This window comes from Scyliorhinus torazame, chromosome 1 (genome assembly GCF_047496885.1).
Source record: "Scyliorhinus torazame isolate Kashiwa2021f chromosome 1, sScyTor2.1, whole genome shotgun sequence".
In the NCBI taxonomy this organism is placed as follows: domain Eukaryota; kingdom Metazoa; phylum Chordata; class Chondrichthyes; order Carcharhiniformes; family Scyliorhinidae; genus Scyliorhinus; species Scyliorhinus torazame.
In genome coordinates, this window is record NC_092707.1 from 368,571,941 (window position 1) to 368,596,904 (window position 24,964).

The window sequence follows — 24,964 nt, forward strand, 5'->3', positions numbered from 1 at the left end:
CCCCGGTGGCAAGTGTGATTACAAACAGGCAACGATCTGACCACTTCCGACTATGTAGGGGTACAGGACAGGGATGTCCCCTGTCCCCGTTACTGTTTGCTTTGGCAATTGAGCCATTGGCCATAGCGCTGAGGGGCTCTAGGAAGTGGAGGGGGGTACTTAGAGGAGGAGAAGAGCATCGGGTGTCATTATACGCGGATGATTTGTTGTTGTATGTCGTGGTCCCAGTGGAGGGGATGCCTGAGATAATGCAGACACTCAGGGAGTTTGGAGAATTTTCAGGATATAAATTGAATATGGGGAAGAGTGAACTGTTTGTGATGCACCCCGGGGAACAGGGCAGGGGAATAGACGATTTACCGCTGAGGAGGGTAAGAAGAGATTTCCGGTATTTAGGGATCCAGGTGGACAGGAACTGGGGAACCTTGCATAAGCTTAACTTGGCACGACTGGTAGAGCAGATGGAAGAGGACTTTAGGAGGTGGGACATGGCGCCCCTGTCATTGGCGGGCAGGGTGCAGGCGGTTAAAATGGTGGTCCTTCTGAGGTTTCTTTTTGTGTTCCAGTGCCTCCCTGTACTGATTACAAAAGCCTTTTTTAAGAAGGTGGACAAGAGTATTATGAGCTTTGTGTGGGCTGGAAAGACCCCAAGAGTAAAGAGGGAGTTCCTGCAGCGCAGTAGGGACAGAGGGGGACTGGCACTGCCGAGTTTAAGTGATTATTATTGGGCCGCCAACGTGTCAATGATATGTAAATGGATGAGGGAAGGGGAAGGAGCGGCGTGGAAAAGACTGGAGATGGCGTCCTGTAGGGGAACTAGCTTAAAAGCACTGGCAACGGCGCCGTTACCGTTCTCCCTGAAAAAATACACCACAGACCCAGTGGTGGTGGCCACTCTGAAAATCTGGGGGCAGTGGAGACGACATAAGGGAGTGACGGGTGCCTCAGTGTGGTCCCCGATAAGGAACAGCCATAGGTTCGTCCCGGGAAGGATAGATGGGGGATTTAAATCTTGGCAGCGAGCAGGAATTGCGAAATTGAAGGACTTGTTCTTAGATGGGACGTTCGTGAGTCTGGGAGCACTGACAGAAAAATATGGGTTGCCACCTGGGAATGCATTTCGCTATATGCAAGTGAGGGCATTTGTGAGGCAACAGATGAGGGAGTTTCCACAGCTCCCGGCGCAAGAGATCCAGGACAGAGTGAATTTGGGGGCATGGGTGGGTGATGGTCGGGTGTCAGATATATATAGGGAAATGAGAGACGAGGGGGAGACGATGGTAGAGGAGCTGAAGGGAAAATGGGAGGAGGAGCTGGGGGAAGAGATTGAGGCAGGGCTGTGGGCAGATGCCCTAAGTAGGGTAAACTCTTTGTCCTCGTGTGCCAGACTCAGCCTGATACAATTCAAGGTTCTACCTGAGTAGATTTTTTGGAGTGGAGGATAGGTGCGGGAGATGCGCGGGAAGCCCAGCGAACCACACCCCCATGTTTTGGTCATGTCCAGTATTGCATGGGTTCTGGGTGGGTGTGGCAAAAGTGATCTCGAAGGTGGTGGGGGTCCGGGTCAAACCAAGCTGGGGGTTGGCTATATTTGGGGTTGCAGATGAGCCGGGAGTGCAGGAGGCGAGAGAGGCCGACGTGTTGGCCTTTGCGTCCCTAGTAGCCCGGTGAAGGATTCTACTTATGTGGAAAGAAGCTAAACCCCCGGGCGTGGAGTCCTGGATCAATGACATGGCAGGGTTTATAAAACTGGAGCGGATAAAATATGCATTAAGAGGTTCGGCTCAGGGGTTCACCGGGCGGTGGCAACCGTTCCTCGACTATCTCGCAGAGCGATAAGGGAAAATAGGAAAGGCAGCAGCAGCAACCCGGGCGGGGGGGGGGGGGGGGGGCCCATTTGGGTCTTCAGGGGTTTTGTGTGTGTGTTTATATATTAGTTATTTATATTTGATTTCACAAAGTTACTATTTTAGTTATTATTTCTGTTGTTTCTTATTTTGTTGTTGGCAGTTGCCGTTAGTTAGCATATTATTTATTTTAAAAAACGATCAATGTATATATTATTACAAAGTTGTAAAATGGGAAATTTTTGTTTGATCGAAAAACTGTAGTAAAATATATATTTTTTAAAAATGCATGCAAATCGCTGTTTTGCATAGTGACGCCGGCGTGTAACTTGCAGCCGCTGGCGGTGGGGAACTGATATCGATCCCATTTTTCGGCCGAGGCTCCATTCTCTGCCACCGGCGTCGGGCAATGGAGATTGCACCCCTAAGTCTTTTGAAGGTACATGCACCGACCTTGCCCACTCATGTAAACTTCTTCCTGCTCTGCAGACATTGACAGTAATGGCCACTTGTTCTCATTGCTCCCTTGGTGTCTGCTTGTTAGTGCTCTTGACCCCCGAAGAAAAGAGACCCCTCGCCTCCAATCCACCACTTGGTTGCCAGTGCTCCCTCAGAAAACCTTGGAGCACATGTCTGGCCTGTGGCGCCATTTGCACTCTGTGGTGATATGCCTGTAAGCAATATCATAGATGGATGGTATGTGACCTCCAATCAGTAGGTGGCGGTACAGACGCACCATGCGGTCCCCAGACCGTGGTCATGTGACCAGGGACTCCCATATAAGTGGAGACACATCCGTCCATCACCAGAAGATAAATATAGGAGATGGAAGTAAGATATCCAGGTGAACAGTCATGCTCGGTGCAGTTCCAGAGGAGTGCTAAGAAACTCCATGATAAAATTGCTCTGTAACATCGCTATCTTACCATGTGTGATTCAATAAAGATCCTGGTTTGGACAAGTCTAGATGTTTGGTGGATTTCTTTGCAAGGTATAGAAGACCAAACACAACATGGTGCAAAGAGTGCTGAAGATTTAAAGATAACGACGGCAGTGACAAAGTTTGGAATTCGGCAGACAGACCGATCTGATGAACTCCAATCTGAGGCGTCTCAATGCACTACAAAATGCTGAAGTTCAAGATGGACGGACTGAGAGCCCCTCACCAGCTCCAGATATCTGGTAATGTAGATAAAAACAGCTATTTGAGCAGCAGGTCAAACTCTATGTTTCGACCATAGGCCTATCGGTCCAGCCTGATGAGAGGGGAATTGCGTTGCTGCTAACGGTGGCAGGTCCACAAGCGATTGAACTGTAGAACTCATTTCTGTTTGAGAATGAGGAGGATCGCAAGAATTCTGATGAAGTTGTGAGGCACTTAGATTCGCATTGTTCCCCTAAAAAGAATGACGCGTTTGAGCGATACATGTTCCTTACGCATACCCAAAAACCTGGCGAATCATTTAACAGTTTTATCACAGACTTGAGGCTGAAGGCCCAGTCATGCAACTTCAGCAGCCTGAAATCTTCGCTTATCCGTGACCAAATTGTCTTTGGTGTAGCTAATGATAAGCTCCGGGAGAGGTTGTTGCGGGAGGAAGATTTGATGCTGGAACAGGCAGTTAAGATTTGCCAGGCGAGCAAGATAGCTGATCAGAGAATAGGCACACTACTCGAAAGACTTTGGCGCCAACTCGAAGAAGAAGCCAGTGCCATTCGTACTGTGATGCACATAATGAAGAAATGTGGTCTCAGTGCGGACGGCCATTTAAAGCAGCCAGCAGGAGCTGCCGCCGACGTCTTGTGCCAAAAATGTGGCACTCGACATGACCCCCGGCAATGTCCGACCTTTAGAAAAGTCTGTTCCAGGTGCGGCCGTATTGGGCATTTTGCAAAACAATGTTTTGCGCGTCCTACAATGGACCATGCACGATCAGTGCATGCGTCGATGAGATAAATACCGAAGAACAGTTTTTCATCGACCTTATCGCGGCGAGGGATCAGTAGAGTCCGAACAAGAATGATGAAAACAAAATAGTAAGAAAGATTGAAGCTAGTAAGAACTCCACGGAAACCTTTAATACTTTATTGAAATCAATGGTGGTACTGAACAATTCTCTGTTACGATGTGACTTTGACCCTCAAACAACAGCCAACCTCGTGAGTCGGTCTGCTTTGCAAAAGCTGAACATGCAGCGGAAATTCGCTGGCCAGGGCTGCTGATAGACTTCGGAACAAGAACAATGGAGACCTTCGGCGTCTGCAAACTGGAGCCCTCCGTGGCAGACCTCATAGAATAGAATTACAGAATTTACAGTGCAGAAGGAGGCCATTCGGCCCATCGAGTCGGCACCAGCTCTTGGAAAGAGCACCATACCCAAGGTCCACACCTCCACCCTATCCCCATAGCCCAGTAACCCCACCCAACACTAAGGGCAATTTTGGACACTAAGGGCAATTTAGCATGGCCAATCCACCTAACCTGCACATCTTTGGACTGTGGGAGGAAACCGGAGCACCCGGAGGAAACCACGCACACACGGGGAGAATGTGCAGACTCCGCACAGACAGTGACCCAAGCCGGAATCGGCCCTGGGACCCTGGAGCTGTGAAGCAATTGTGCTATCCGCAATGCTACCGTGCTGCCCCATGACATGAGGTACACATTACTGGTCCATATTGTAGACATGAATGTTGATTCTATTATAGGCGCAGATTCATGTAAATCCCTGAATTTAGTTAAGCAACTATGCATGTCAGAAGATGGCTGGTCACCTGAATACTCCAGATCCCTACAAGATATTACAGTGTGCACGGTTTATCAGGATTCAGAAGAAATCCAGGTGGAGGACTACAGATCAGATGACGAGACGGAACAGTCTTAACAGTCTTTAAGAACGTACATGTGCTCAGTGGCATGATACAGGAGCATGACGAGCCCGTATTAAAGCATCTGCAAAATGTGAATGTTAAATGGACAGAGTATGAGAAGCCGTGGAGCTTCCCTCTGGCATTTAAGTTCGAGCCAAATGGGTATTTCACAAATGAGGTGACCACGAAAGTATATCAGTTGGATTCGCAGCTGTTCAAATCATTCTTTGATGAACCAGAAGTCATGGGGTGCACAGGCTGTAAGATTGCCTGGAGGGAGGGCAAAAATGTAACGGTGAGAGCAGCACGGTGGCGCAGTGGGTTAGCCCTGCTGCCTCACGGCGCCAAGGTCCCAGGTTCGATCCCGGCTCTGGGGACACTGTCTGTGTGGAGGTAGCACATTCTCCTCGTGTTCCCGTGGGTTTCGCCCCCACAACCCAAAGATGTGCAGGGTAGGTGGATTGGCCACGCTAAATTGCCCCTTAATTGGAAAAAATGATTTGGACACTCTCTAAATTTATTTTTAAAAATGTAACGGTGAAAACAATTCAAACAAAACCAAAGCACAATGGTCGAAGGACTCGCAGAACTGTTCTGAAAACTGTACCAAATGAATCGTTCTTTAATTTCTTCAGTCCTCCTGAAGTTCCACAGTGTGGAATGTTAAGCCAAAGTTTGGCGGCCATACTTGGGGCTGATTTTAAACTTGGCAGCCTACTGCGTGAACGCATAATTCCACGTGCAATGTTATATTTTACAGGAGAAATCATTGCAGACAATGCTGAATCCGATGATGAATACTATGAATATGTTTGAAGATTTCGAAGAAAATGCAGACAGCAATGGTGTGGAAGGTGAGACAGACGAAGACCAGTATGAACTGCTTGTCGATCTTTTTCGCAGGAGCAAAGATGGGCTCAATACAAAGGCTCAAGAAGCACTACTCGGGTGATTTGGATGGAATGACGAGGTGGTCATGGGGGGCCTCCCAGACCGCACTGGACACTGAGAAGAGCAGGAGCTTGGAGATGGTGCACTTAAAAATTTAAGCTGCTGATACCGCGGAGGATCAGCCATTGACCGAGCCAGAAATGGAAGAAATCATCCCAATATTGGAGAAACTGGCCTTAGAGGTACCTGATGACTCGTTCCAGGTCTTCGAAACAGTTCCTGTAATTCATTCCCAAACCATTGACGACACTGACGATGAATGGGAAGACATTAATGATGACTTTGATAACAGCGACTTGGATGTTGCAGTTGTAGGCACCTCCGAGACTGACCCAGAGTAAGAGCTCATGAAAATCTCAATATGCAGCTCCACAAATCACTCAACGCCTGAATCATCATGACCAGAGAGCATTGTAATCTTGAGTGATGAAGAGCAAGTGAGCAATGCTCCAGCGAACCAAGAACAGGTGGCACCTGTAGCCTCAGTTCCAACCTTCATTCAGGCACCAGACATCAAGGCGCTCCAACATGCCGGTGTGGCCGCAGAAGTGGGCAGTATCACACTACCCAAAGATGGCACGACGGCCCCTCAGGATCCACCTGAAGCTCTGCAGACCTCTGAGCACACGGTAAAAAACAACTCCACACCAGAGGCTGCTAAGCCAAAACAAAAAAGCAAGAGGCTTAAGAAACCAGCTAATCCCACTAACAAACCAGCACTAAAGAAAGATGCTGCTGACACAAGGATGGCAGTCATGGACACAGGCCTTCCAAAGGCATGGGGCAAAGAGGAAAAGAAACAACAATCAACAATGGTTTCATGATCATCATTTGTCTTTTAATTCAAGATTTTTTTTTATTGAATTCAAATTTCACCATCTGCCATGATGGGATTCAAACCTGGCTCCCCAGAGCATGACTCTGTGTCTCTGGATTACTAGTCCAGCGACAATACCTCTTACACCACTCCCTCCAGTCATGCTGGGTGCAGTTCCAGAGGAGTACAAAGAAACTCCATGCTAACTTGCTCTATAACAGATCCCTATCTTACCACGTGTGATTCAATAAAGATACTGGTTGGGACAAGTCTAGGTGTTTGGTGGATCCCTTTGCAAGGTATAGAAGACCAAACACAACACACTCCTCTTTCTGATCTCCTGTAACCAACTCCAGCACCTGATGCAGCCAGAATGCACCTCATCTTTACATAATGCAGACTATTTTTAAATGGTGCTGGTCTTGTGTAAACCCCCATCCGCTGCTTAGGCATGCAGCCACTCAGCACTGTGCTTAACACTGGCTGCTGTATCATTTAAATGAGCAAGCAGCACAAATTTTCAGTGTTAACTAGATTGCTATGAACAAATGCAGGTTAATCACACCTGGTGATCCCCATACCAGTTTTGAAGCTTGATCCAATTTACGCCTCCTTATTTTGAACTGGCCTCTCGTTAAATTATTAGAAAAATATACATTTTTGGTAAAAGTTTTGAAGATCGGAATGCCAATGTTAATGACATTTTGTAATTAAGTCTGACAGTAGTTTATGCTCTGCATTGGTATAATACAGGCTTATGCTCACTGGTCTCCTCCCGCTGCCTTGGGAAAGCAGACAGCATAATCAAAGACCCCTCCCACTTGGGTTATTCTCTCTTCCAAGTTTTTCCATCAGGCAGGAGATACAAAAGTCTGAAAACACGCACTAACAGATTCAAAAGCAGCTTCTTTCCCGCTGTTACCAGACTCCTGAATCGCCCTCTTATGGACTGATCTGATCTCTTCACACATCTTCTCTACTGAGTAGGGTGCTTTACCTAATGCCGGTGTCTATGTATTTACATTGTGTATTTATGTATGCTCTGCGGTTTTTTTGTATATTTATGTTAGCCCAATGTTTTTTTTCATGTATGGAATGATCTGTCTGGACTGTATGCAGAACAATACTTTTCACTGTACTTCTGTACACATGACAATAAGACAAATCCAATCCAACAGCGATTTCCTAATCCTAATCATGTTCTAAGAGAGGGTCTGGTGGACCCCAAGTAATTTCCATGAGGAGGGAGAGACACGCATCATTAGACTTAACATACTGTAGAATTGTAGGCTATGTTGCAGCATTTATGGCAGTGCGGAAACAAATCTTCAGCCCACTCTGCCAGCTAAACTTGGGGAAACCTGGAGAAAAAGGCAATGGGAGCGATTCAACTAATAGGGAACAAAGTCCCACAGCAAGTGCGTTTAGCTGCAGCTGAGAAATTCATGACAATACAAAACGACTCGCATTGTATATGAGGCCTCAGTGGGGAACGCGCATCCGATGCCGCACATAGCCCCATTTTGTAGCGAGAGATCAGGATGCCATTTAAATGCTTTCCCAATCTCCGATGCTCCTAAAGCAACCCCCCAGGCTAAACACACAATGGGAGGTCCCCCGCACGCCCCCTCCCCTCCCAACGCCCGCACAAGGCACCCCTGGCCCGATCACACACGTGCAAAAAATGTCACCTGGGTGCCAGCCTGGCACTGCTGAGATGCCCAGGTGGTACTACCAGCTGGCAGGGGCACTGCCAGTGTGCCAGGCTGGCACTGCCAAGGAGCAAGGCTGGCACTGCCAGGGTGTCCATGTGGCACCAGCAGTGCCAGGGCACCACCCTGCCCAATGGGCACCCCCCCTGCCCAATGGGGGCCGATTCCCTGGGAGACCCTCACAAGTGCCACTCCACCTTGTCCCCATTTGTGGAGAACAGTACCAAACAGCATTCGCCCGAGGTCTCCGAAACAAAGGGATTAATCCCAAAGCCTTCGGTACCTCAGGAATCTGCACATTAAAGCGATTTGACAAAAAGTGATCAGAGCAAGACAGTACTGTCCTGCGCAAACATGGTAAAAGTCCATCATAGTTCTTCTTCTTTATCCCTTTTTCCTTCCTCTGTTTTGCCCTGAGCGCTGCCTTTCTTGCCTCCTTGTCCAGGCCGTTATTCCGCATGAACTCGTCTGCCTCCACCGGGGTGTTGAAATAATGTTCTTTATTTTGGAAACCAGCGTGACCAGTGCGTCCAACGTGACCCAGAGCATAACTGGGAATCACATCCCAAACTTAACTCGCCTGGTTGAATTTGGTCCTGCGCTTTGCCATGTTGCCCCAATGTCCTGGTAGATCTGGATTCTGTGTCCTTCTCAGTTGCTCACCTTTGTCTGTCTTGCCCACGACAGGATCCTCTCCCGGTCCTGATACTGATGCAGTTTGGCAATTATTGCCCTTGGCTGTTTCTTCCGCTTTGGGCTTTGGTCTGAGCGATCTGTGTGCCCTGTCAATCACCGGCGGTTTGGGGGAGATGTCCCTCCCGACTGGGTTCCCCAGCATCTAGGCCACATAGTCTGTTGGGTCCCTGCCCTCGATCTCCTCTGGCAGGCCCATGATCCATATATTTTGGCAATGGGACCGGTTCTCCTTGTCCTCAACCTTCCCCTTTTGGCTCCCCTGGGTTGTCACCAACCTTTTAATTTCGGCCTCCAAAGCAACAATCCTGCCGCTCTGGTCCGTCGATGCCTTCTCAAGCTCCTGGGTCGTCTTCCCTTGAGATTCCAGCTTCCTCCCCAGACCGTCGATCACCATCTGCAAGGCGACCAACACCTCCGTCACAGCCACCTTGACCGTCCCCTGGATCTTCATCTTTACCGCCTGATGCACGATCAATTGCACAACTGTGGCTTTATTTTTTTTTTATATATAATTTTTATTAGAGGTTTTCATAAAATATCAATAACAAAATGAGAAAGAATAAAGAACCCAACACGGCTAAGTACAAAACACAATCTAAAAAAGCAACCCCCCAAACCCCTCCCCCCCCGTACATAAATAATAAATTAACATTAACACCCCGTCTTAACACAACAGGTGTATACACCCCCTCAGACCCTCCAGTGTAAATAACATAAACAAAAATAAAGTAAACCCCCCCCCCCCCCTTCCCCCGAGCTGCTGCTGCTATCGACCAATGTCTATCGTTCTGCCAGAAAGTCTAAGAACGGTTGCCACCGCCTAAAGAACCCTTGTACCGACCCTCTCAAGGCGAATTTCACCCTCTCCAATTTAATGAACCCTGCCATATCCAGGGTCCCACGCTTGGGGGTCTCGCATCTTTCCACTGAAGGAGAATCCTTCGCCGGGCTACCAGGGACGCAAAGGCCAGAATTCCGGCCTCTTTCGCCTCCTGCACTCCCGGCTCCTCTGCCACCCCAAATATTGTGAGCCCCCAGCCCGGTCTGACCCTGGATCCTACCACCCTCGACACCGTCCTCGCTACGCCCTTCCAAAATTCCTCCAGCGCTGGGCATGCCCAGAACATATGGGTGTGATTTGCTGGGCTCCCTGAGGCACCTAACACACCTGTCCTCACCCCCATAGAACCGGCTCATCCTTGTCCCGGTCATGTGTGCCCTGTGCAGCACCTTAAAATGTATGAGACTGAGCCTCGCGCACGAAGAGGAATAATTCACCCTCCCTAGGGCATCGGCCCACGTTCCCTCTTCAATCTCCTCTCCCAACTCCTCCTCCCACTTACCTTTCAACTCCACCACCGAGGCCTCCTCCTCCTCCTGCATCACCTGGTACGTTTCCGAGATCTTCCCCACTCCCACCCACCCCCCCGAGAGCACCCTGTCCTGTACTGTGTGTGGCAGTAGCCGCGGGAATTCCACCACCTGCCGTCTGGCAAACGCCCTTACCTGTAAGTACCTGAAGGTGTTCCCCGGGGGGAGCCCGTACTTCTCCTCCAGCTCACCCAAGCTCGCGAACTTTCCGTCCACAAACAGGTCCCCCAACTTTCGTATCCCTGCCCTGTGCAACCCCGAAAACCCTCCACTTGTTCTTCCTGGGGCGAACCGGTGGTTTCCCCCGTAATGGGGTCCACGCCGAGGCCCCAACTTCCCCCCTATGCCGCCTCCACTGCCCCCAAATTTGAGGGCCGCCACCACCACCGGGCTCGTGGTATACCTCCTTGGAGGGAGCGGCAGCGGCGCCTTTGCCAGTGCTCCCAGACTCGTACCCACACAGGACGCCGTCTCCAGCCTCTTCCATGCAGCCCCCTCCCCCTCCATCACCCACTTGCGCACCATCGCCTCATTGGCGGCCCAGTAGTACCCACAGAGGTTGGGCAACGCCAGCCCCCTCCATCTCTACTCCGCTCCAGGATCACCCTTCTCACCCTCGGAGTCCCTCGCGCCCACACAAACCCCATTATACTCCTGTTAACCCGCCTGAAAAAAGCCTTCGGGATAAACACGGGGAGGCACTGGAACAGGAACAAAAACCTTGGGAGCAGTGTCATTTTGATTGACTGCACCCTACCCGCCAAGGACAGCGGCAAAGCGTCCCACCTCTTGAACTCCTCCTCCATTTGCTCCACCAGCCTTGTGAAATTAAGCCTATGCAGGGCCCCCCAGCTCCTGGCCACCTGGACCCCCAAATACCTGAAGCTCCTCTCCACCCTTTTTAGTGGGAGCTCGCCAATCCCCCTCTCCTGGTCCCCTAGCTGAACTACGAACAGCTTGCTCTTCCCCATATTGAGCTTGTACCCCAAAAAGTCCCCAAATTCCCTAAGGATCCTCATTACCTCTGGTATTCCTCCCACCGGGTCCGCCACATACAGCAGCAGGTCGTCCGCGTAAAGCGACACCCTATGCTCCTCCCCACCCCGCACCAATCCCCTCCAGTTCCTCGACTCTCTCAGTGCCATAGCCAGGGGTTCAATCGCCAGTGCGAAGAGCAGGGGGGACAGGAGACACCCCTGTCTCGTCTCTCGGTGCAACCGAAAGTACTCGGACCTCCTCCTGTTTGTGGCCACACTCGCCATCGGGACCTCATACAACAGCCTAATCCACCTGACAAACCCCTCCCCAAACCTGAACCTCTTCAGCACCTCCCACAGGTACCCCCACTCTACCCTATCGAAGGCTTTCTCAGCGTCCATCACCACCACTATCTCCGCCTCCCCCTCCCTCGCCGGCATCATGATAACGTTCAAAAGCCTCTGCACATTCGCGTTCAACTGTCTCCCCTTCACAAACCCCGTCTGGTCTTCATGGATGATGTGCGGTACACAATACTCAATCCTCGTGGCTAGGACCTTCACCAGCACCCTGGCATCTACATTTAGCAAGGAAATCGGTCTGTAAGACCCACATTGCAGGGGATCCTTGTCCCGCTTCAGGATCAAGGAGATCAGTGCCCGGGACATCGTCGGGGGTAAAGGCCCCCCCCTCCCTTGCCTCATTAAAGGTCCTAACTAACAGTGGGCCCAACAGGTCCATATATTTTTGATAGAATTCGACCGGGAAAGCGTCCGGCCCCGGTGCCTTTCCCGCCTGCATGCTTCCTATCCCTTTGATCAGCTCCTCCAGCCCAATCGGGGCCCCCAGTCCCGCCACCAGTCCCTCTTCCACCTTTGGAAACCTCAATTGGTCCAGGAAACGGCCCATCCCTCCCTCCTCCCGTGGGGGCTCGGATCGGGACAATTCCTTGTAGAAGTCTCTGAAGACCCCATTGATGCCAACCCCACTCCGCACCATGCTCCCTCCCCTGTCCTTAACTCCCCCGATCTCCCTAGCTGCGTCCCGCTTCCGAAGCTGATGCGCCAGCATCCGGCTTGCCTTTTCCCCATACTCGTAGACCGCCCTCTGGGCCTTCCTCCACTGTACCTCCGCCTTCCTGGTGGTCACCAGGTCGAATTCGGCCTGGAGGCTGCGCCTCTTCCTCAACAATCCTTCCTCAGGCTCTTCCGCATAGCTCACCATCTCCCCCACCAACCTCTCCCTCTCGCCCCGCTCCCTCCGCTCCTTGTGGGCCCTAATGGAGATCAGCTCTCCCCTCACCACCGCCTTCAGTGCCTCCCATACCATCCCCACTCGGACCTCCCCGTTGTCGTTGGTCTCCAAGTACCTCTCTATACTTCCTCGGACCCGCTCGCTCACCTCCTCGACAGCCAACAGCCCCACCTCCAAGTGCCACAGCGAACGCTGGTCCCTCTCCTCCCCCATCTCCAAGTCCACCCAATGCGGGGCGTGGTCCAAAATGGCTATTGCCGAATACTCGGTATCCTCTACTCTCGCTATCAGCGCCCTACACAAAATGAAAAAGTCGATTCGAGAATAAGCCTTATGGACATGTGAGAAGAATGAAAATTCCCTAGCCCCCAGCCTTGCAAATCTCCAAGGGTCCACCCCTCCCATTTGGTCCACAAATCCCCTCAACAGTCTAGCCGCCGCTGGCTTCCTACCCGTCCTAGACCTGGAGCGATCCAGTGCCGGATCCAACACCGTGTTAAAGTCTCCCCCCATTATCAGGCCCCCCACTTCCAAGTCTGGGATCCGACCCAACATACGCCGCATAAAACCCGCATTGTCCCAGTTCGGAGCATACACATTGACCAGTACCACCCTCTCTCCCTGCAACTTACCACTTACCATTATGTACCTGCCGCCATTATCTGCCACAATGCTCGACACCTCGAATGACACCTTCTTTCCCACCAAGATCGTCACCCCTCGATTTTTGGCATCTAGCCCCGAGTGAAACACCTGACCTACCCACCCTTTCCTCTGTCTTACCTGGTCTGCCACCTTCAGGTGTGTCTCCTGGAGCATAACCACATCCGCCTTGAGCCCCTTCAGGTGCGCGAACACACGGGCCCGCTTAACCGGCCCATTCAGTCCCCTTACATTCCAGGTTATCAGCTGGATCAGGGGGCTACCCACCTCCTCCCCGCCGACTAGCCGTGACCCCTCCTCGGCCAGCCACGCGCCCACACCCCACACCCGGCCCGTTCCCCACAGCGGCATATGTCCGTCTCGACCCCCCCCCCCCCCCCCCCAACTCGCCCCAGCTCCTTCTTGACCTGAGCAGCAGCAGCAACTCGATTCCCACCCCCCCCAAACCCACCGCTAGGACCCATACTAGCTGGTTTACTCCCCCCATTGCACTTCCGCAAGTCAGCTGACCCCGGCCACTCCCGCCTCCCCTTCGACTCCTTCCATTGTGTGGCACACCCTCCTCTACCGCACCCCATCCACAGGCACCCCCCCTCCCCCCTCCGTTCTAAGCGCAGTAAACAATCCTCGCTTCCCCGCCCCCCCCCTCAGTCTTCGGCGCGGGAAAAAAGCCCGAACTATCCACCTACCAGGCCCCGCCACCAACCAAAACAGAGCCCAACCCGCCCCATCCACCCTCCCCAACCCGAAAGAGAAAAACACAGAGAAAAAGAAACCCAAAACAATGCAAAGGCCCCCCCCAAACCAAAAATAGGCATAACATATCCACCGCAGTCCCCAATCGCCCATCCCGACCCTCAGTCTGTGTCCAGCTTCTCAGCCTGAACAAAGGCCCACGTCTCATCCGGAGACTCAAAGTAATGGTGCCGGTCCTTGTAGGTAACCCACAGTTGCGCCGGCTGCAACATGCCAAACTTCACCCCCTTCCTGTGCAGCACTGCCTTCGCTCAACTGTACCCGGCCCTCCCCTTCGCCATCTCCGCACTCCAGTCCTAGTATATCCGAACCTCAGCGTTCTCCCACCTGCTGCTCCTCTCCTTTTTGGCTCACACTCCCAATCGACGAACCGATGGAACCGCACCAGCACCGCCCGCGGAGGCTCGTTAGCCTTGGGCCTCCTCGCCAACACTCTATGGGCCCCTTCCAGCTCCAGGGGCCCCTGGAAGGACCCCGCTCCCATCAGCGAGTTCAACATGGTGACCGCATAGGCCCGCACGTCCGGCCCCTCCAGCCACTCCGGGAGGCCCAAAATCCGCAGATTCTTCCTCCTCGACCGATTCTCCATCTCCTCGAACCGCTCCTGCCATTTCTTGTGGAGCGCCTCGTGCGCCTCCACCTTTACCGCCAAGCCTAAGATCTCGTCCTCATTGTCAGAAATCTTTTGTCGAGCCCCTCGGATCGCCACCCCCTGGGCCATCTGTGTCTCCAGCAGCTTATCAATAGAAGCCTTCATCGGCTCTAGCAGGTCCGTTTTAATCTCTCTTAGGCAGCACTGGATACCCTCCTGTTTCTCCTCCGCCCACTGCCTCCACGCTGCCTGGTCTCCGCCCGCCGCCATTTTGTCCTTCTTCCCTCCCTTCTTCGGGTCTATCACCACCTTTTTTGTCGCCCCGCTCCTAGTTAAAGCCATATACCGACGGGGAGCTATTATTAACTCCTTCCCACACCGGGAAACGTCGAAAAGGTGCCCTTGGGGGCCCTGAAAAGAGCCCAAAAGTCCGTTTTTGCAGGAGCCGCCAAATGTGCGATTTAGCTCCGCATAGCCGCAACCGGAAGTCTCGAGAGGGAATCCTTTTGGCAGTGTTCGCTTCACCAATCTGCCCCCAAAAGTCTGGAAACTCCTGAAAAACGTCTGAGAGTCCGTTCCAGACGGGAGCTGCCGAATGCGCGACCTACTCCTCCATGGCCGCCACTGGAAGCCTCGACCCACTTCTTCAATGGCCTTGGAATATCTTTTCACAGTTGTTCCCTCTGCCCTCAAGTCAGCTTGCAGCCTTTAAGCTTGCCCTTCCCCCACCTGCATGCTGGCAGAGGCTTTGTTTATCCTGCAGTTACAGCCAAATCTTTTACTGTTTCTGCCGGTTCTGGTAACCAAGAGACATACCATTCCTGGGGGACACTGTCGGGGGAATATTGCAGTCTTCTTCCCACACTGGGAAATGTCGGAAGAATGCCGTGGGGGCCCTGTAAAGAGCCCAAAAGTCCGTTTCAAGCGGGAGCTACCGAACATGCGACCTAGCTCTGCGTAGCCGCACCCGGAAGTCTTCAACTGTGGCTTGATTACAGTCAGATGTGTGGCTTCCTGCTGCAGCTGGCGAAATACAAAGAACAAGAACAAAGAACAAAGAAACGTACAGCACAGGAACAGGCCCTTTGGCCCTCCAAGCCCGTGCCGACCATGCTGCCCGACTAAACTACAATCTTCTACACTTCCTGGGTCCGTATCCCTCTATTCCCATCCTATTCATGTATTTGTCAAGATGCCCCTTGAATGTCACTATCGTCCCTGCTTCCACCACCTCCTCCGGTAGCGAGTTCCAGGCACCCATTACCCTCTGCGTAAAAAACTTGCCTCGTACATCGACTCTAAACCTTGCCCTTCTCACCTTAAACCTATGCCCCCTAGTAATTGACCCCTCTACCCCGGGGAAAAGCCTCTGACTATCCACTCTGTCTATACCCCTCATAATTTTGTAGACCTCTATCAGGTCGCCCCTCAACCTCCTTCGTTCCAGTGAGAACAAACCGAGTTTATTCAACCGCTCCTCCTAGCTAATGCCCTCCATACCAGGCAACATTCTGGTAAATCTCTTCTGCACCCTCTCTAAAGCCTCCACATCCTTCTGGTAGTGTGGCGACCAGAATTGAACACTACTCCAAGTGTGGCCTAACTAAGGTTCTATACAGCTGCAACATGACTTGCCAATTCTTATACTCAATGCCCCGGCCAATGAAGGCAAGCATGTCGTATGCCTTCTTGACTACCTTCACCTGTGTTGCCCCTTTCAGTGACCTGTGCACCTGTACTCCTAGATCTCTTTGACTTTCAATACTCTTGAGGGTTCTACCATTCACTGTATATTCCCTACCTGCATTAGACCTTCCAAAATGCATTACCTCACATTTGTCCGGATTAAACTCCATCTGCCATCTCTCCCTCCAAGTCTCCAAACAATCTAAATCCTGCTGTATCCTCTGACAGTCCTCATCGCTATCCGCAATTCCACCAACCTTTGTGTCGTCTGCAAACTTACTAATCAGACCAGTTACATTTTCCTCCAAATCATTTATATATACTACAAACAGCAAAGGTCCCAGCACTGATCCCTGTGGAACACCACTGGTCACAGCCCTCCAATTAGAAAAGCATCCTTCCATTGCTACTCTGCCTTCTATGACCTAGCCAGTTCTGTATCCACCTTGCCAGCTCACCCCTGATCCCGTGTGACTTCACCTTTTGTACTCGTCTACCATGAGGGACCTTGTCAAAGGCCTTACTGAAGTCCATATAGACAACATCCACTGCCCTACCTGCATCAATCATCTTAGTGACCTCCTCGAAAAACTCTATCAAGTTAGCGAGACACGACCTCCCCTTCACAAAACCATGCTGCCTCTCACTAATACGTCCATTTGCTTCCAAATGGGAGTAGATCCTGTCTCGAAGAATTCTCTCCAGTAATTTCCCTACCACTGAAGTAAAGCTCACCGGCCTGTAGTTCCCTGGATTATCCTTGCTACCCTTCTTAAACAGAGGAACAACATTGGCTATTCTCCAGTCCTCCGGTACATCACCTGAAGACAGTGAGGATCCAAAGATTTCTGTCAAGGCTTCAGCCTGGCAGGGCACTGGAGGTCATACATATTTATACAGTTCTCCATGGGCGGAGCCAGCCGGCAGGCGCTACCGGCGAACCTGTGGTTCAGGTCCTACCTTACATCTCCTATTACAGTGGTTCACCACACCGCCTCCCTCAATAGTTCCTTGGTCAGGAACATCTTCCATCCATCTCCCACCCATCTCCAGATGGCAGGGGGGGGGGGGGGGTGGTCAGGCCATTGTTCGAGTCGTCGGTCTCCCCCTCTCTGAGGTGGGCGGGAGCTCTCACCTCGTGAGTCCGCCATCTCATCCACCCGCTGCTCTTGGCCTTTCCTTCCACTCCTGCCATCTCTGTGGCTTCTCAAGCTCCCATTTGCTGGCATATTGTTGTTCCTCTTCTCTCACTTTCTTATTGATGGGTGAAATGAGTCCGAATTTTCGGGCTAAATTTGACTAAAAGTACCTGTTTGGTAGTATTCTGGAGGAGAGCCACCTGATATGTGACTGTTCAGCACATCACCACCACCGGAAGTCTCCAAAGTGAAATATTGAGCGATAAACATTGGAAATGGTTTTTAAAGTGTTTTTTTAGTTTTGCATGGACTTGATTGAACTTTAACAAAACAGAATCACAGAATCCCTACAGAGCTGAAGGAGGCCATTCAGTCCATCAATAGTGCAACGACCCTCTGAAAGAGCACCTTACCTTTGCCCTCTTCCCCCCCTATCCCAATAATCCTTTAACCTAAGATACATATTCTTGGACACAAAGGAGCAATTCAGCATGGCCAATCCATCCAACCTGCACATCTTTGGACTGTGGGAGGAAACCGGACCACCCGGAGGAAACCCATGCAGACATGGGGAGAAAGTGCAAACTCCATACAGACAGTAACCCAAGGGCAGAATTTCACCCAGGTCCCTTGAGCTGTGAGGCAGCAGTGCTAACCACTGTGCCTCCATGCCGCCCTCTAGTATCATTAGAGACAGGAGCTTCCCCCAATCTTCAAGTCTTAGAACACCTATCTTAAAATAGTATGGGTGCAATTTAATGAAAAATAGAGTTCCATTTTGGGCTCATTTAGTGGGTGTTTCCCAGCGTTTGCAGCACCAAGAACAACTATTAAACTCTGCTTCTTTTTCGGGAGTCGGCGAGGAACGCCCTGCTGAGGGCTGCACTTGGACACGTTTCTAATGGTGCCCGATCTCTCAACACCCCCACTGTGGTCTCCCGAGTTGGGCCGGTAGATGACGCCCTATGATTTTATACAAATAAAAACAGCCGCAGAAATGCACAGCAGGTTAATTAGCAGCTGATAAAATTCAAGAGAGGAATATTTTGGTTATTAGCGTTTCATCAGAATCATGTGATTTATTTCTCACAACACTATTCTTGCTTCCAGATCAAAGAATGCAGTCATGAGACGAAGCTGGAGCAGCACAAGCACCATTGAGAGAAACGTGAAGTTACAGGAAGGGTCCCAGGTACTTCTGACCAGCTCCAGTGAGATGGCGACCATTAAATACATTGGACCTACTGACTTTGCTCCTGGCATATGGCTTGGGCTGGAGTTGCGCTCACCAAAAGGAAAAAATGATGGTTCTGTGGGAGAGAAACGTTATTTTACTTGTAAACCTAATTACGGGGTTCTGGTACGACCAAGCCGGGTCACGTATCGAGGGATTAATGGCACCAAACTAGTGGATGATATTTATGGGTAAAAGATTTGTTTGGCTGAGATTAAGGCAAATGTAGGCATACAGAATTGAACACATGCACTTCATGCCAGGAATTTCCTCCACATTTGCACCCAATGCACCCATATTCTGGGAACGAATTACTTAACTTAAATGGTTGCGTAATTTTGGGAGTGAGTTACATTTGTAACTACAATATGCACAAATCTCCTTGAAATTTTATGTCTTTCCATCAGAAGTCAATTTGTTTGACTTTTAAATACAAACTTTTTAGTTTTTTTTTAACGTTTACTTTCGCTGAGACCTACTCTGTATTTTCTGCTTCCTTTAATGCGTGTGTTGAAGTCTCCGAAAAGCTGCACTTCGTTATATAGTGGCAACATACATAAGGGTGTCATCTCATCACCATTTGATGTAAATCTCACTCAATTTGTTCTAAAAATGTTACCTATTTCAAATATCTCACTTCTAAAAGTATATATAATTTCATAAGTTGAAATGGGTTTTCAATCTATCTCACTCATTTGGCCATAAATCTCACTTACATTTCCTTGAAGGTGACTGCTATGTGGAAATACATTTACAAGTATTATATTAGAACTGAGAGGTTGTAACTATCAGGAAAGACTAAACAAGCTGGGGATCTTTTCTGTAGAAAAGGGAAGGCTGAGGAGTGACCTAATAGAAGTCTTTAAAATTATGAAAGGTTTTTATAGGGTAGACATATAGAAAATATTTCCATCCATGGGGGAGTCCAAAACTATGGGCCATAAGTATAAGATAATCCGTAATAAATCCAATATGGAATTCTTTACCCAGAGAGGGGTTAGAACGTGGAACATGTTACCACATGGAGTTGTTGAGGGAGAAAGGAATAGAAGGATATGTTGATGGGGTTAAATGAAGCAGAGTGGGAGAAGGCTCGTGAGGAGATGGCCATGGTCTAAGCTGGTTGTGCCAAATTGCCTGTTTCTGTCCTGTAAGTTCTATGTCAATCTAGAAATTGTAGTTATGAGGTTTGACACTGAAAAAATGAAATGAAATGAAAATCGCTTATTGTCACAAGTAGGCTTCAAATGAAGTTACTGTGAAAAGCCCCTAGTCGCCACATTCCGGCGCCTGTTCGGGGAGGCTGTTACGGGAACTAGAAACTGTTACTAGAAACAGAATTGACCATTCAGCCTTTCACGATTGTTCTGTCATTAAATGAGGTCATGGCTGATGTGTACCTCAACTACATTTATTCCAAATCCCTTGATTCCCTTAATTAATAAAAATCGATTGACATTTTCAAGTGACCCACTATTTTAGGATATGAGTTCCTGAGTTCCACAATCCCTAGATGTGAGAAAGTACTTCCTGATTTCACTTCTAAAAGGGCCTAGTCCTTACTATAAGATTATATTATCCTGTTCTGAATTTCCCCACCAGATGACATAGTGGGCTGGATTTAACACTCCCCGCAGGCAAGATTGAAGGCAGATGTGCAGGTTAAATCCAGTGGCAATTTACCTGCCATGTCCTGGCAAATCCTTCCCCCACTACAATTTTACCAGTGGCGGGGTGGGTGGCCTACCCACCCGTGGGGTGATTGAGGCCATTAAGTGGGCAGTTAATATTTGGGGACGCAGTGGCAAAGTGGTATTGTCACTGGACCCAGAGTACTCCGGGATCTCAAGTTCAAATCCCGCCACTGCAGATGGTGAAATTTGAATTCAATAAAAAAAGATCTGGTATTAAAAGTGATGACCATGAAACCAGTGTCAATTGTTGTAAAAACCCATCTGGTTCACTAATGTCCTTTCGGGAAGGAATTCTGCCATCCTTACCTGGTCTGGCCTATATGTGACTCCAGAACTGCAGCAATGTGGTTGACACTTAACTGCTCCTCAAGGGCAATTAGGGATGGGTAATAAATGCTGGCACAACCTGCGACGCCACATCCCATGAACAAATAAAAAAGACTTAAGGACCTCATTCTACCATTTCTGGGATTAAACCGGCAGCAGGATAGGCCGGTGCCAAGCGGCCAGGCCAGCAGGTCTCCCTATGTAGGTTGGTGGGGGCCCCTCTTTAACTGACATCCTGGTTTACTGAAGGAACCTCCCCCTTCTCCCACCAATGTTATCCTTCCCCAATGGCTTCTTAAATCCCAGTCTCTACCCACATTGTCGAATCGTCTCCATGATCTCAAAGGTTAAAGAAATTCTGGTCTATCGTTACACACACACATACACACACACACACACACACAAAACACCCTTCGAACCCCTGAGTGCAGTACTGGCAATGGCCACGGTGGTGTTGCCAGTACTTGAGAGCTGCTGGCCTCTGATGTTCCAGCCACTCTCTGCAGAGGTGGTACTTCATTCCTGAAGGTAGAAATCCCACCTCCAGCCTATTAACAGCTAATTGGCTGCTATATGGCTGCAGGGAAGCTGTTCTGGGTGAACTTACTCCAACTTTTTATTTGGGATGAGTGCAGGGACCACTGTGCCTTGTAAAACTTTGCTCAGTTTTTATATATCTACACTTTTGACTTCTTTTAACAGTGTAAAGCTCCAGTTAGATAATCCATGAACCTTCTAAACTCAGAACAGTACGTAAGACAATAAGACATAGAAGCAACGGTCTGCCATTCGGCACATCAAGTCTGTTCTGCCATTCATTGAGATCATGACTGATCTAATGTGATAATTCTTAATTCCACTTACCCACCTTATCCCCATAACCCTGGATTCCCTCTTTAAGGCCTAGTATTAGAATGGTGAACCTGTGCTGTTTTGTGGCATAAATTAAAAGTGAAAAGCCTCCGAGATTGCAAGTTCTTAAACATGCTGTACCGAATATGCATGAATAATGGTTAAATGAGTAGAAACTTAAATTTTAAGAGACAAACACATTTGTCTGAACCCTAATTACTTATTAATTTATGCTGATTTATGCCCATTTTACACCATATTCTAATGAGATTTGGAGGTTACTTGGATGTAATTTTATATTGGCAAAATAGTTGCATCGTCAGGTCCAATTTCAGTTACAAACTCCAGATTGCACCCACAAGGAAATTCCATGTCTGTGCATCTAGCATGAAAATGAGAAAGGTCAGAATAAAAACATAGGGAAAAGTTTTACAATGCTGATTATATGCGTAAATGTGACAGTAGTAATTATCTACAAATGTACAAATAATCCAGTTTGTTGCACTGCAATGAAGCCAATGCTCTTGCTTTTACCTGACTGTTAAGAGACATCAGTATCAGATTTATATATAGAAAGCATTTATATTACAGGTTAGTAATTTTTAGCATATAATGTATCATTATATGAAAGTACCACAGAATATCTACTGTATACTGTGAGTGTAAGGACAAACAAAATGTCACTTCCTTGTGAATTCTGACAAGGTATTACTTTGTTCCCGAAACACTTTGAATCATCTGGTGGGTGTCCAGACACGTGTGGGTACACACTTCCACACTAACTGCTGACTCACAGTTACAGTGTGCTTTCTAAACAATGCAGTTATATACAGTGCTGATCTAACCGCATTCGTTTTCACAATCCACCACCCAAAACCCACCATTATAAAAGTTATTGTAAAGAGAAGTGGTTAAGCTCAATGTATGGCAAAACAAAATATGATGCACTTTGAAGTTTTTAATATATAATGCAAATATATTTAGAATTCTTTTCAGAGAGAATGGTTATTATTTTTGAATATCGATATTAAAGTATGTTTTGTTTCATTGTGCTTCTTTAGTTCACAATACAAAGTATGTTTCTTAATGGAAATGTACCTTTGATAAGTAAAATGGTAATTTTGTCTATTTATTCTTATTAAGCAACATTAGAACAGAAAATGCTGGATACACTCAGTAGGCTCGGCAGCATCTGTGGTGAGGTTGCAACCTGATCTAAATTAGCAGCATCACTTTCTGTAATTGCTAAAGAGCTAACATCATTACCCCAGCTATATTGGGTGAAAAAAGATTGTAAAACAGGTGCATTAGTGATGCATTTACTTTACCTGTCATTAGCAGCAGCCCTAATGACAGTTTTACAAGGTACGTAAGTCAACAATACGATTCTCTGAAGAGATCATTTTCCTTTTATATGGAGCAATGCTGTGATAGCCATATAAATACTGCGGTTGCTGGCTATCTTTTTTCACTGTGAACAGGTTTGAATTAGTTTTCAGGAAAGATTTTACAATAACTGAAACATGAACAAGTTTGTTAGTGTTTCAAGTAGAATAAGATTTCTTCCGAAGAGGAGTCATATTGGACTGGAAACGTTAATTCGGTTTCTCTTGCCATGGATGCTGCCAGACTTGCTGAGTGTTTCCAGCACTTTTTAAAATTTCAGATTTCCAGCATCCGCAGTATTTTCTTTTTAGGAGAAGTTTGTGTCTGTAAAGCTTTACTGAATCTTACTTTATGTTTTTTTCCAACATTGTACAGATGAGTGGTGGTGAAAACACTTCACACATGAACCAAGGACTCAATAATTTAGCCTGACAAATGGCAATTATTATTTGTCTCCTCTACTTTGGCTCTTAGTACTATTTGAGTTTATATTGCAACCAGAAATAGTACTATGGCTGCACTGATAATATAGAACAGGTGTAAATCTGCACAGCATACTAAAAAAAAAAACAGCATTCATCAGAAGGGGATATATCAGTAGCAATAAATATGAAAATATTAATTTGGTCCAATAATATTCAAATTAAATCTGACTATGCTTCAATTCTGAATACCTATACTTGTTAATGCAGTAATTTAGTTGTTATGGAATCAGCTGTGAAATATGCCTGTAATGCATACACTCACAGTCTCAACAGTCTCCATAAGCCAGCATTTCCTTCATTGTAATTTATAGGGACGAAACCCAAATGCTGAACAAATGTTCCCATTAACTGATGACCTCTGTAAATCAAGAACAGAAGTCTTTAGCTCTACAAGGAGGACGAAAATTCACTTATAAACCAAGCCTTTCTTAAATTTAATATTAAAAGACCTTTGCCAAGGGCATCACGGTGGCACAGTGGTTAGCACTGCTGCCTCACGGCGCCGAGGACATGGATTCAATCCCTACCCGGGTCGCTGTCAGTGCGGAGATTGCACATTCTCCCCTTGTCTGCGTGTGTTCCACCCCCACAACCCAAAAAGATGTGCAGGGTAGGTGGATTGGCCATGTTAAATTGTCCATTAATTGAAAAAAAATAATTGGGTACTGTAAAATTAAAATATAAACAATTTCCCTCCCTCAAAGACCATCAGAAAGCATAAATGATTAACACATATGGTGCTGTAAGACAGCAGGATACTTCACAACAAAACAGTAAATACAGTGGTTTGGTGAGCTGAGAATATAAGAACAATATACCATTCCAGGTGACATGGGTGATTATTGGGAAAATTAGTCTCAAATTAGTTAATTTCATGAGGCTGCAGGACATATTTTAAGGACCATGAGCAAACCCACAGGAGACAATCATGGCAGGAAAATTATCTGCTCCTTTAGATGAGTGCAGGCATGGCCAGACTTGCAGGGTCACCAATTTTTTTTTAAACTGGCAAACTCTCAACATTGTTCGGTCCTAGTGTTAGGAGCTAGCCGCAGAGATGGCAGGAAATTGTGTCAGTAGTTTTTTTAAGGGCTACTGACAAGGAATGATGAGAAACATTTAAAGGAGTGTGATTACATGTGTGGATAAAAGATTGCGTTATCCAGTAATTAAGATGGAGTTTGTTTTAATGTATATTAATGCTTTTCTAAAAGCCTCAGTGAAGAAAGAGTCTGCCGGTCATCATTGGCTGGCGTACAAATGTGGAAGCTGAAAAGTGGCCTCTAGATCAGGAGAGCAGTGCGTCATTTAGCCCCTGCTGCTGGCAAAATGTAGACAATATTGAATAAGGTAGATGGTTATCACTCCAGACCATCATCCCCTGAGGATGTAAGCCTGCATGCTTTGGAGGACGAGGTGATCACACTCAATCCTGAAGGCACTACAGACAAGACCTTGGACCATGGAATAAGCTGCCACGGCTAGATATGCAAACTATGGCAAGGCTGTACGCAGCATTATACCTCATTCATTTCTGACTATGGGTACCCACAGGGGACATATTGCAGCTGTAACTTACAATTTAATGATGAGTTACAGATTTGACAGATCTGTCAATTTGCATTTGTTACTTCAACGTATAACATGTCCTGA

The 24,964-nt window shown here is 48.2% G+C and overlaps 1 protein-coding gene across 2 annotated transcripts in view; it reads left to right on the plus strand.

Annotated features, from left to right (window-relative positions):
• Positions 1–23,062, plus strand: part of LOC140426504 (CAP-Gly domain-containing linker protein 4) — a 628,408-nt gene extending 605,346 nt beyond the window's left edge. For both annotated transcript variants that reach the window (XM_072511376.1, XM_072511367.1), the window contains one exon: positions 18,444–23,062. In XM_072511376.1, the coding sequence (XP_072367477.1) occupies positions 18,444–18,762 (319 nt within the window). In that variant the 3' untranslated portion in view covers positions 18,763–23,062. The remainder of the gene's footprint in view (positions 1–18,443) is intronic.
• The last annotated feature ends 1,902 nt before the right edge of the window (positions 23,063–24,964 follow it).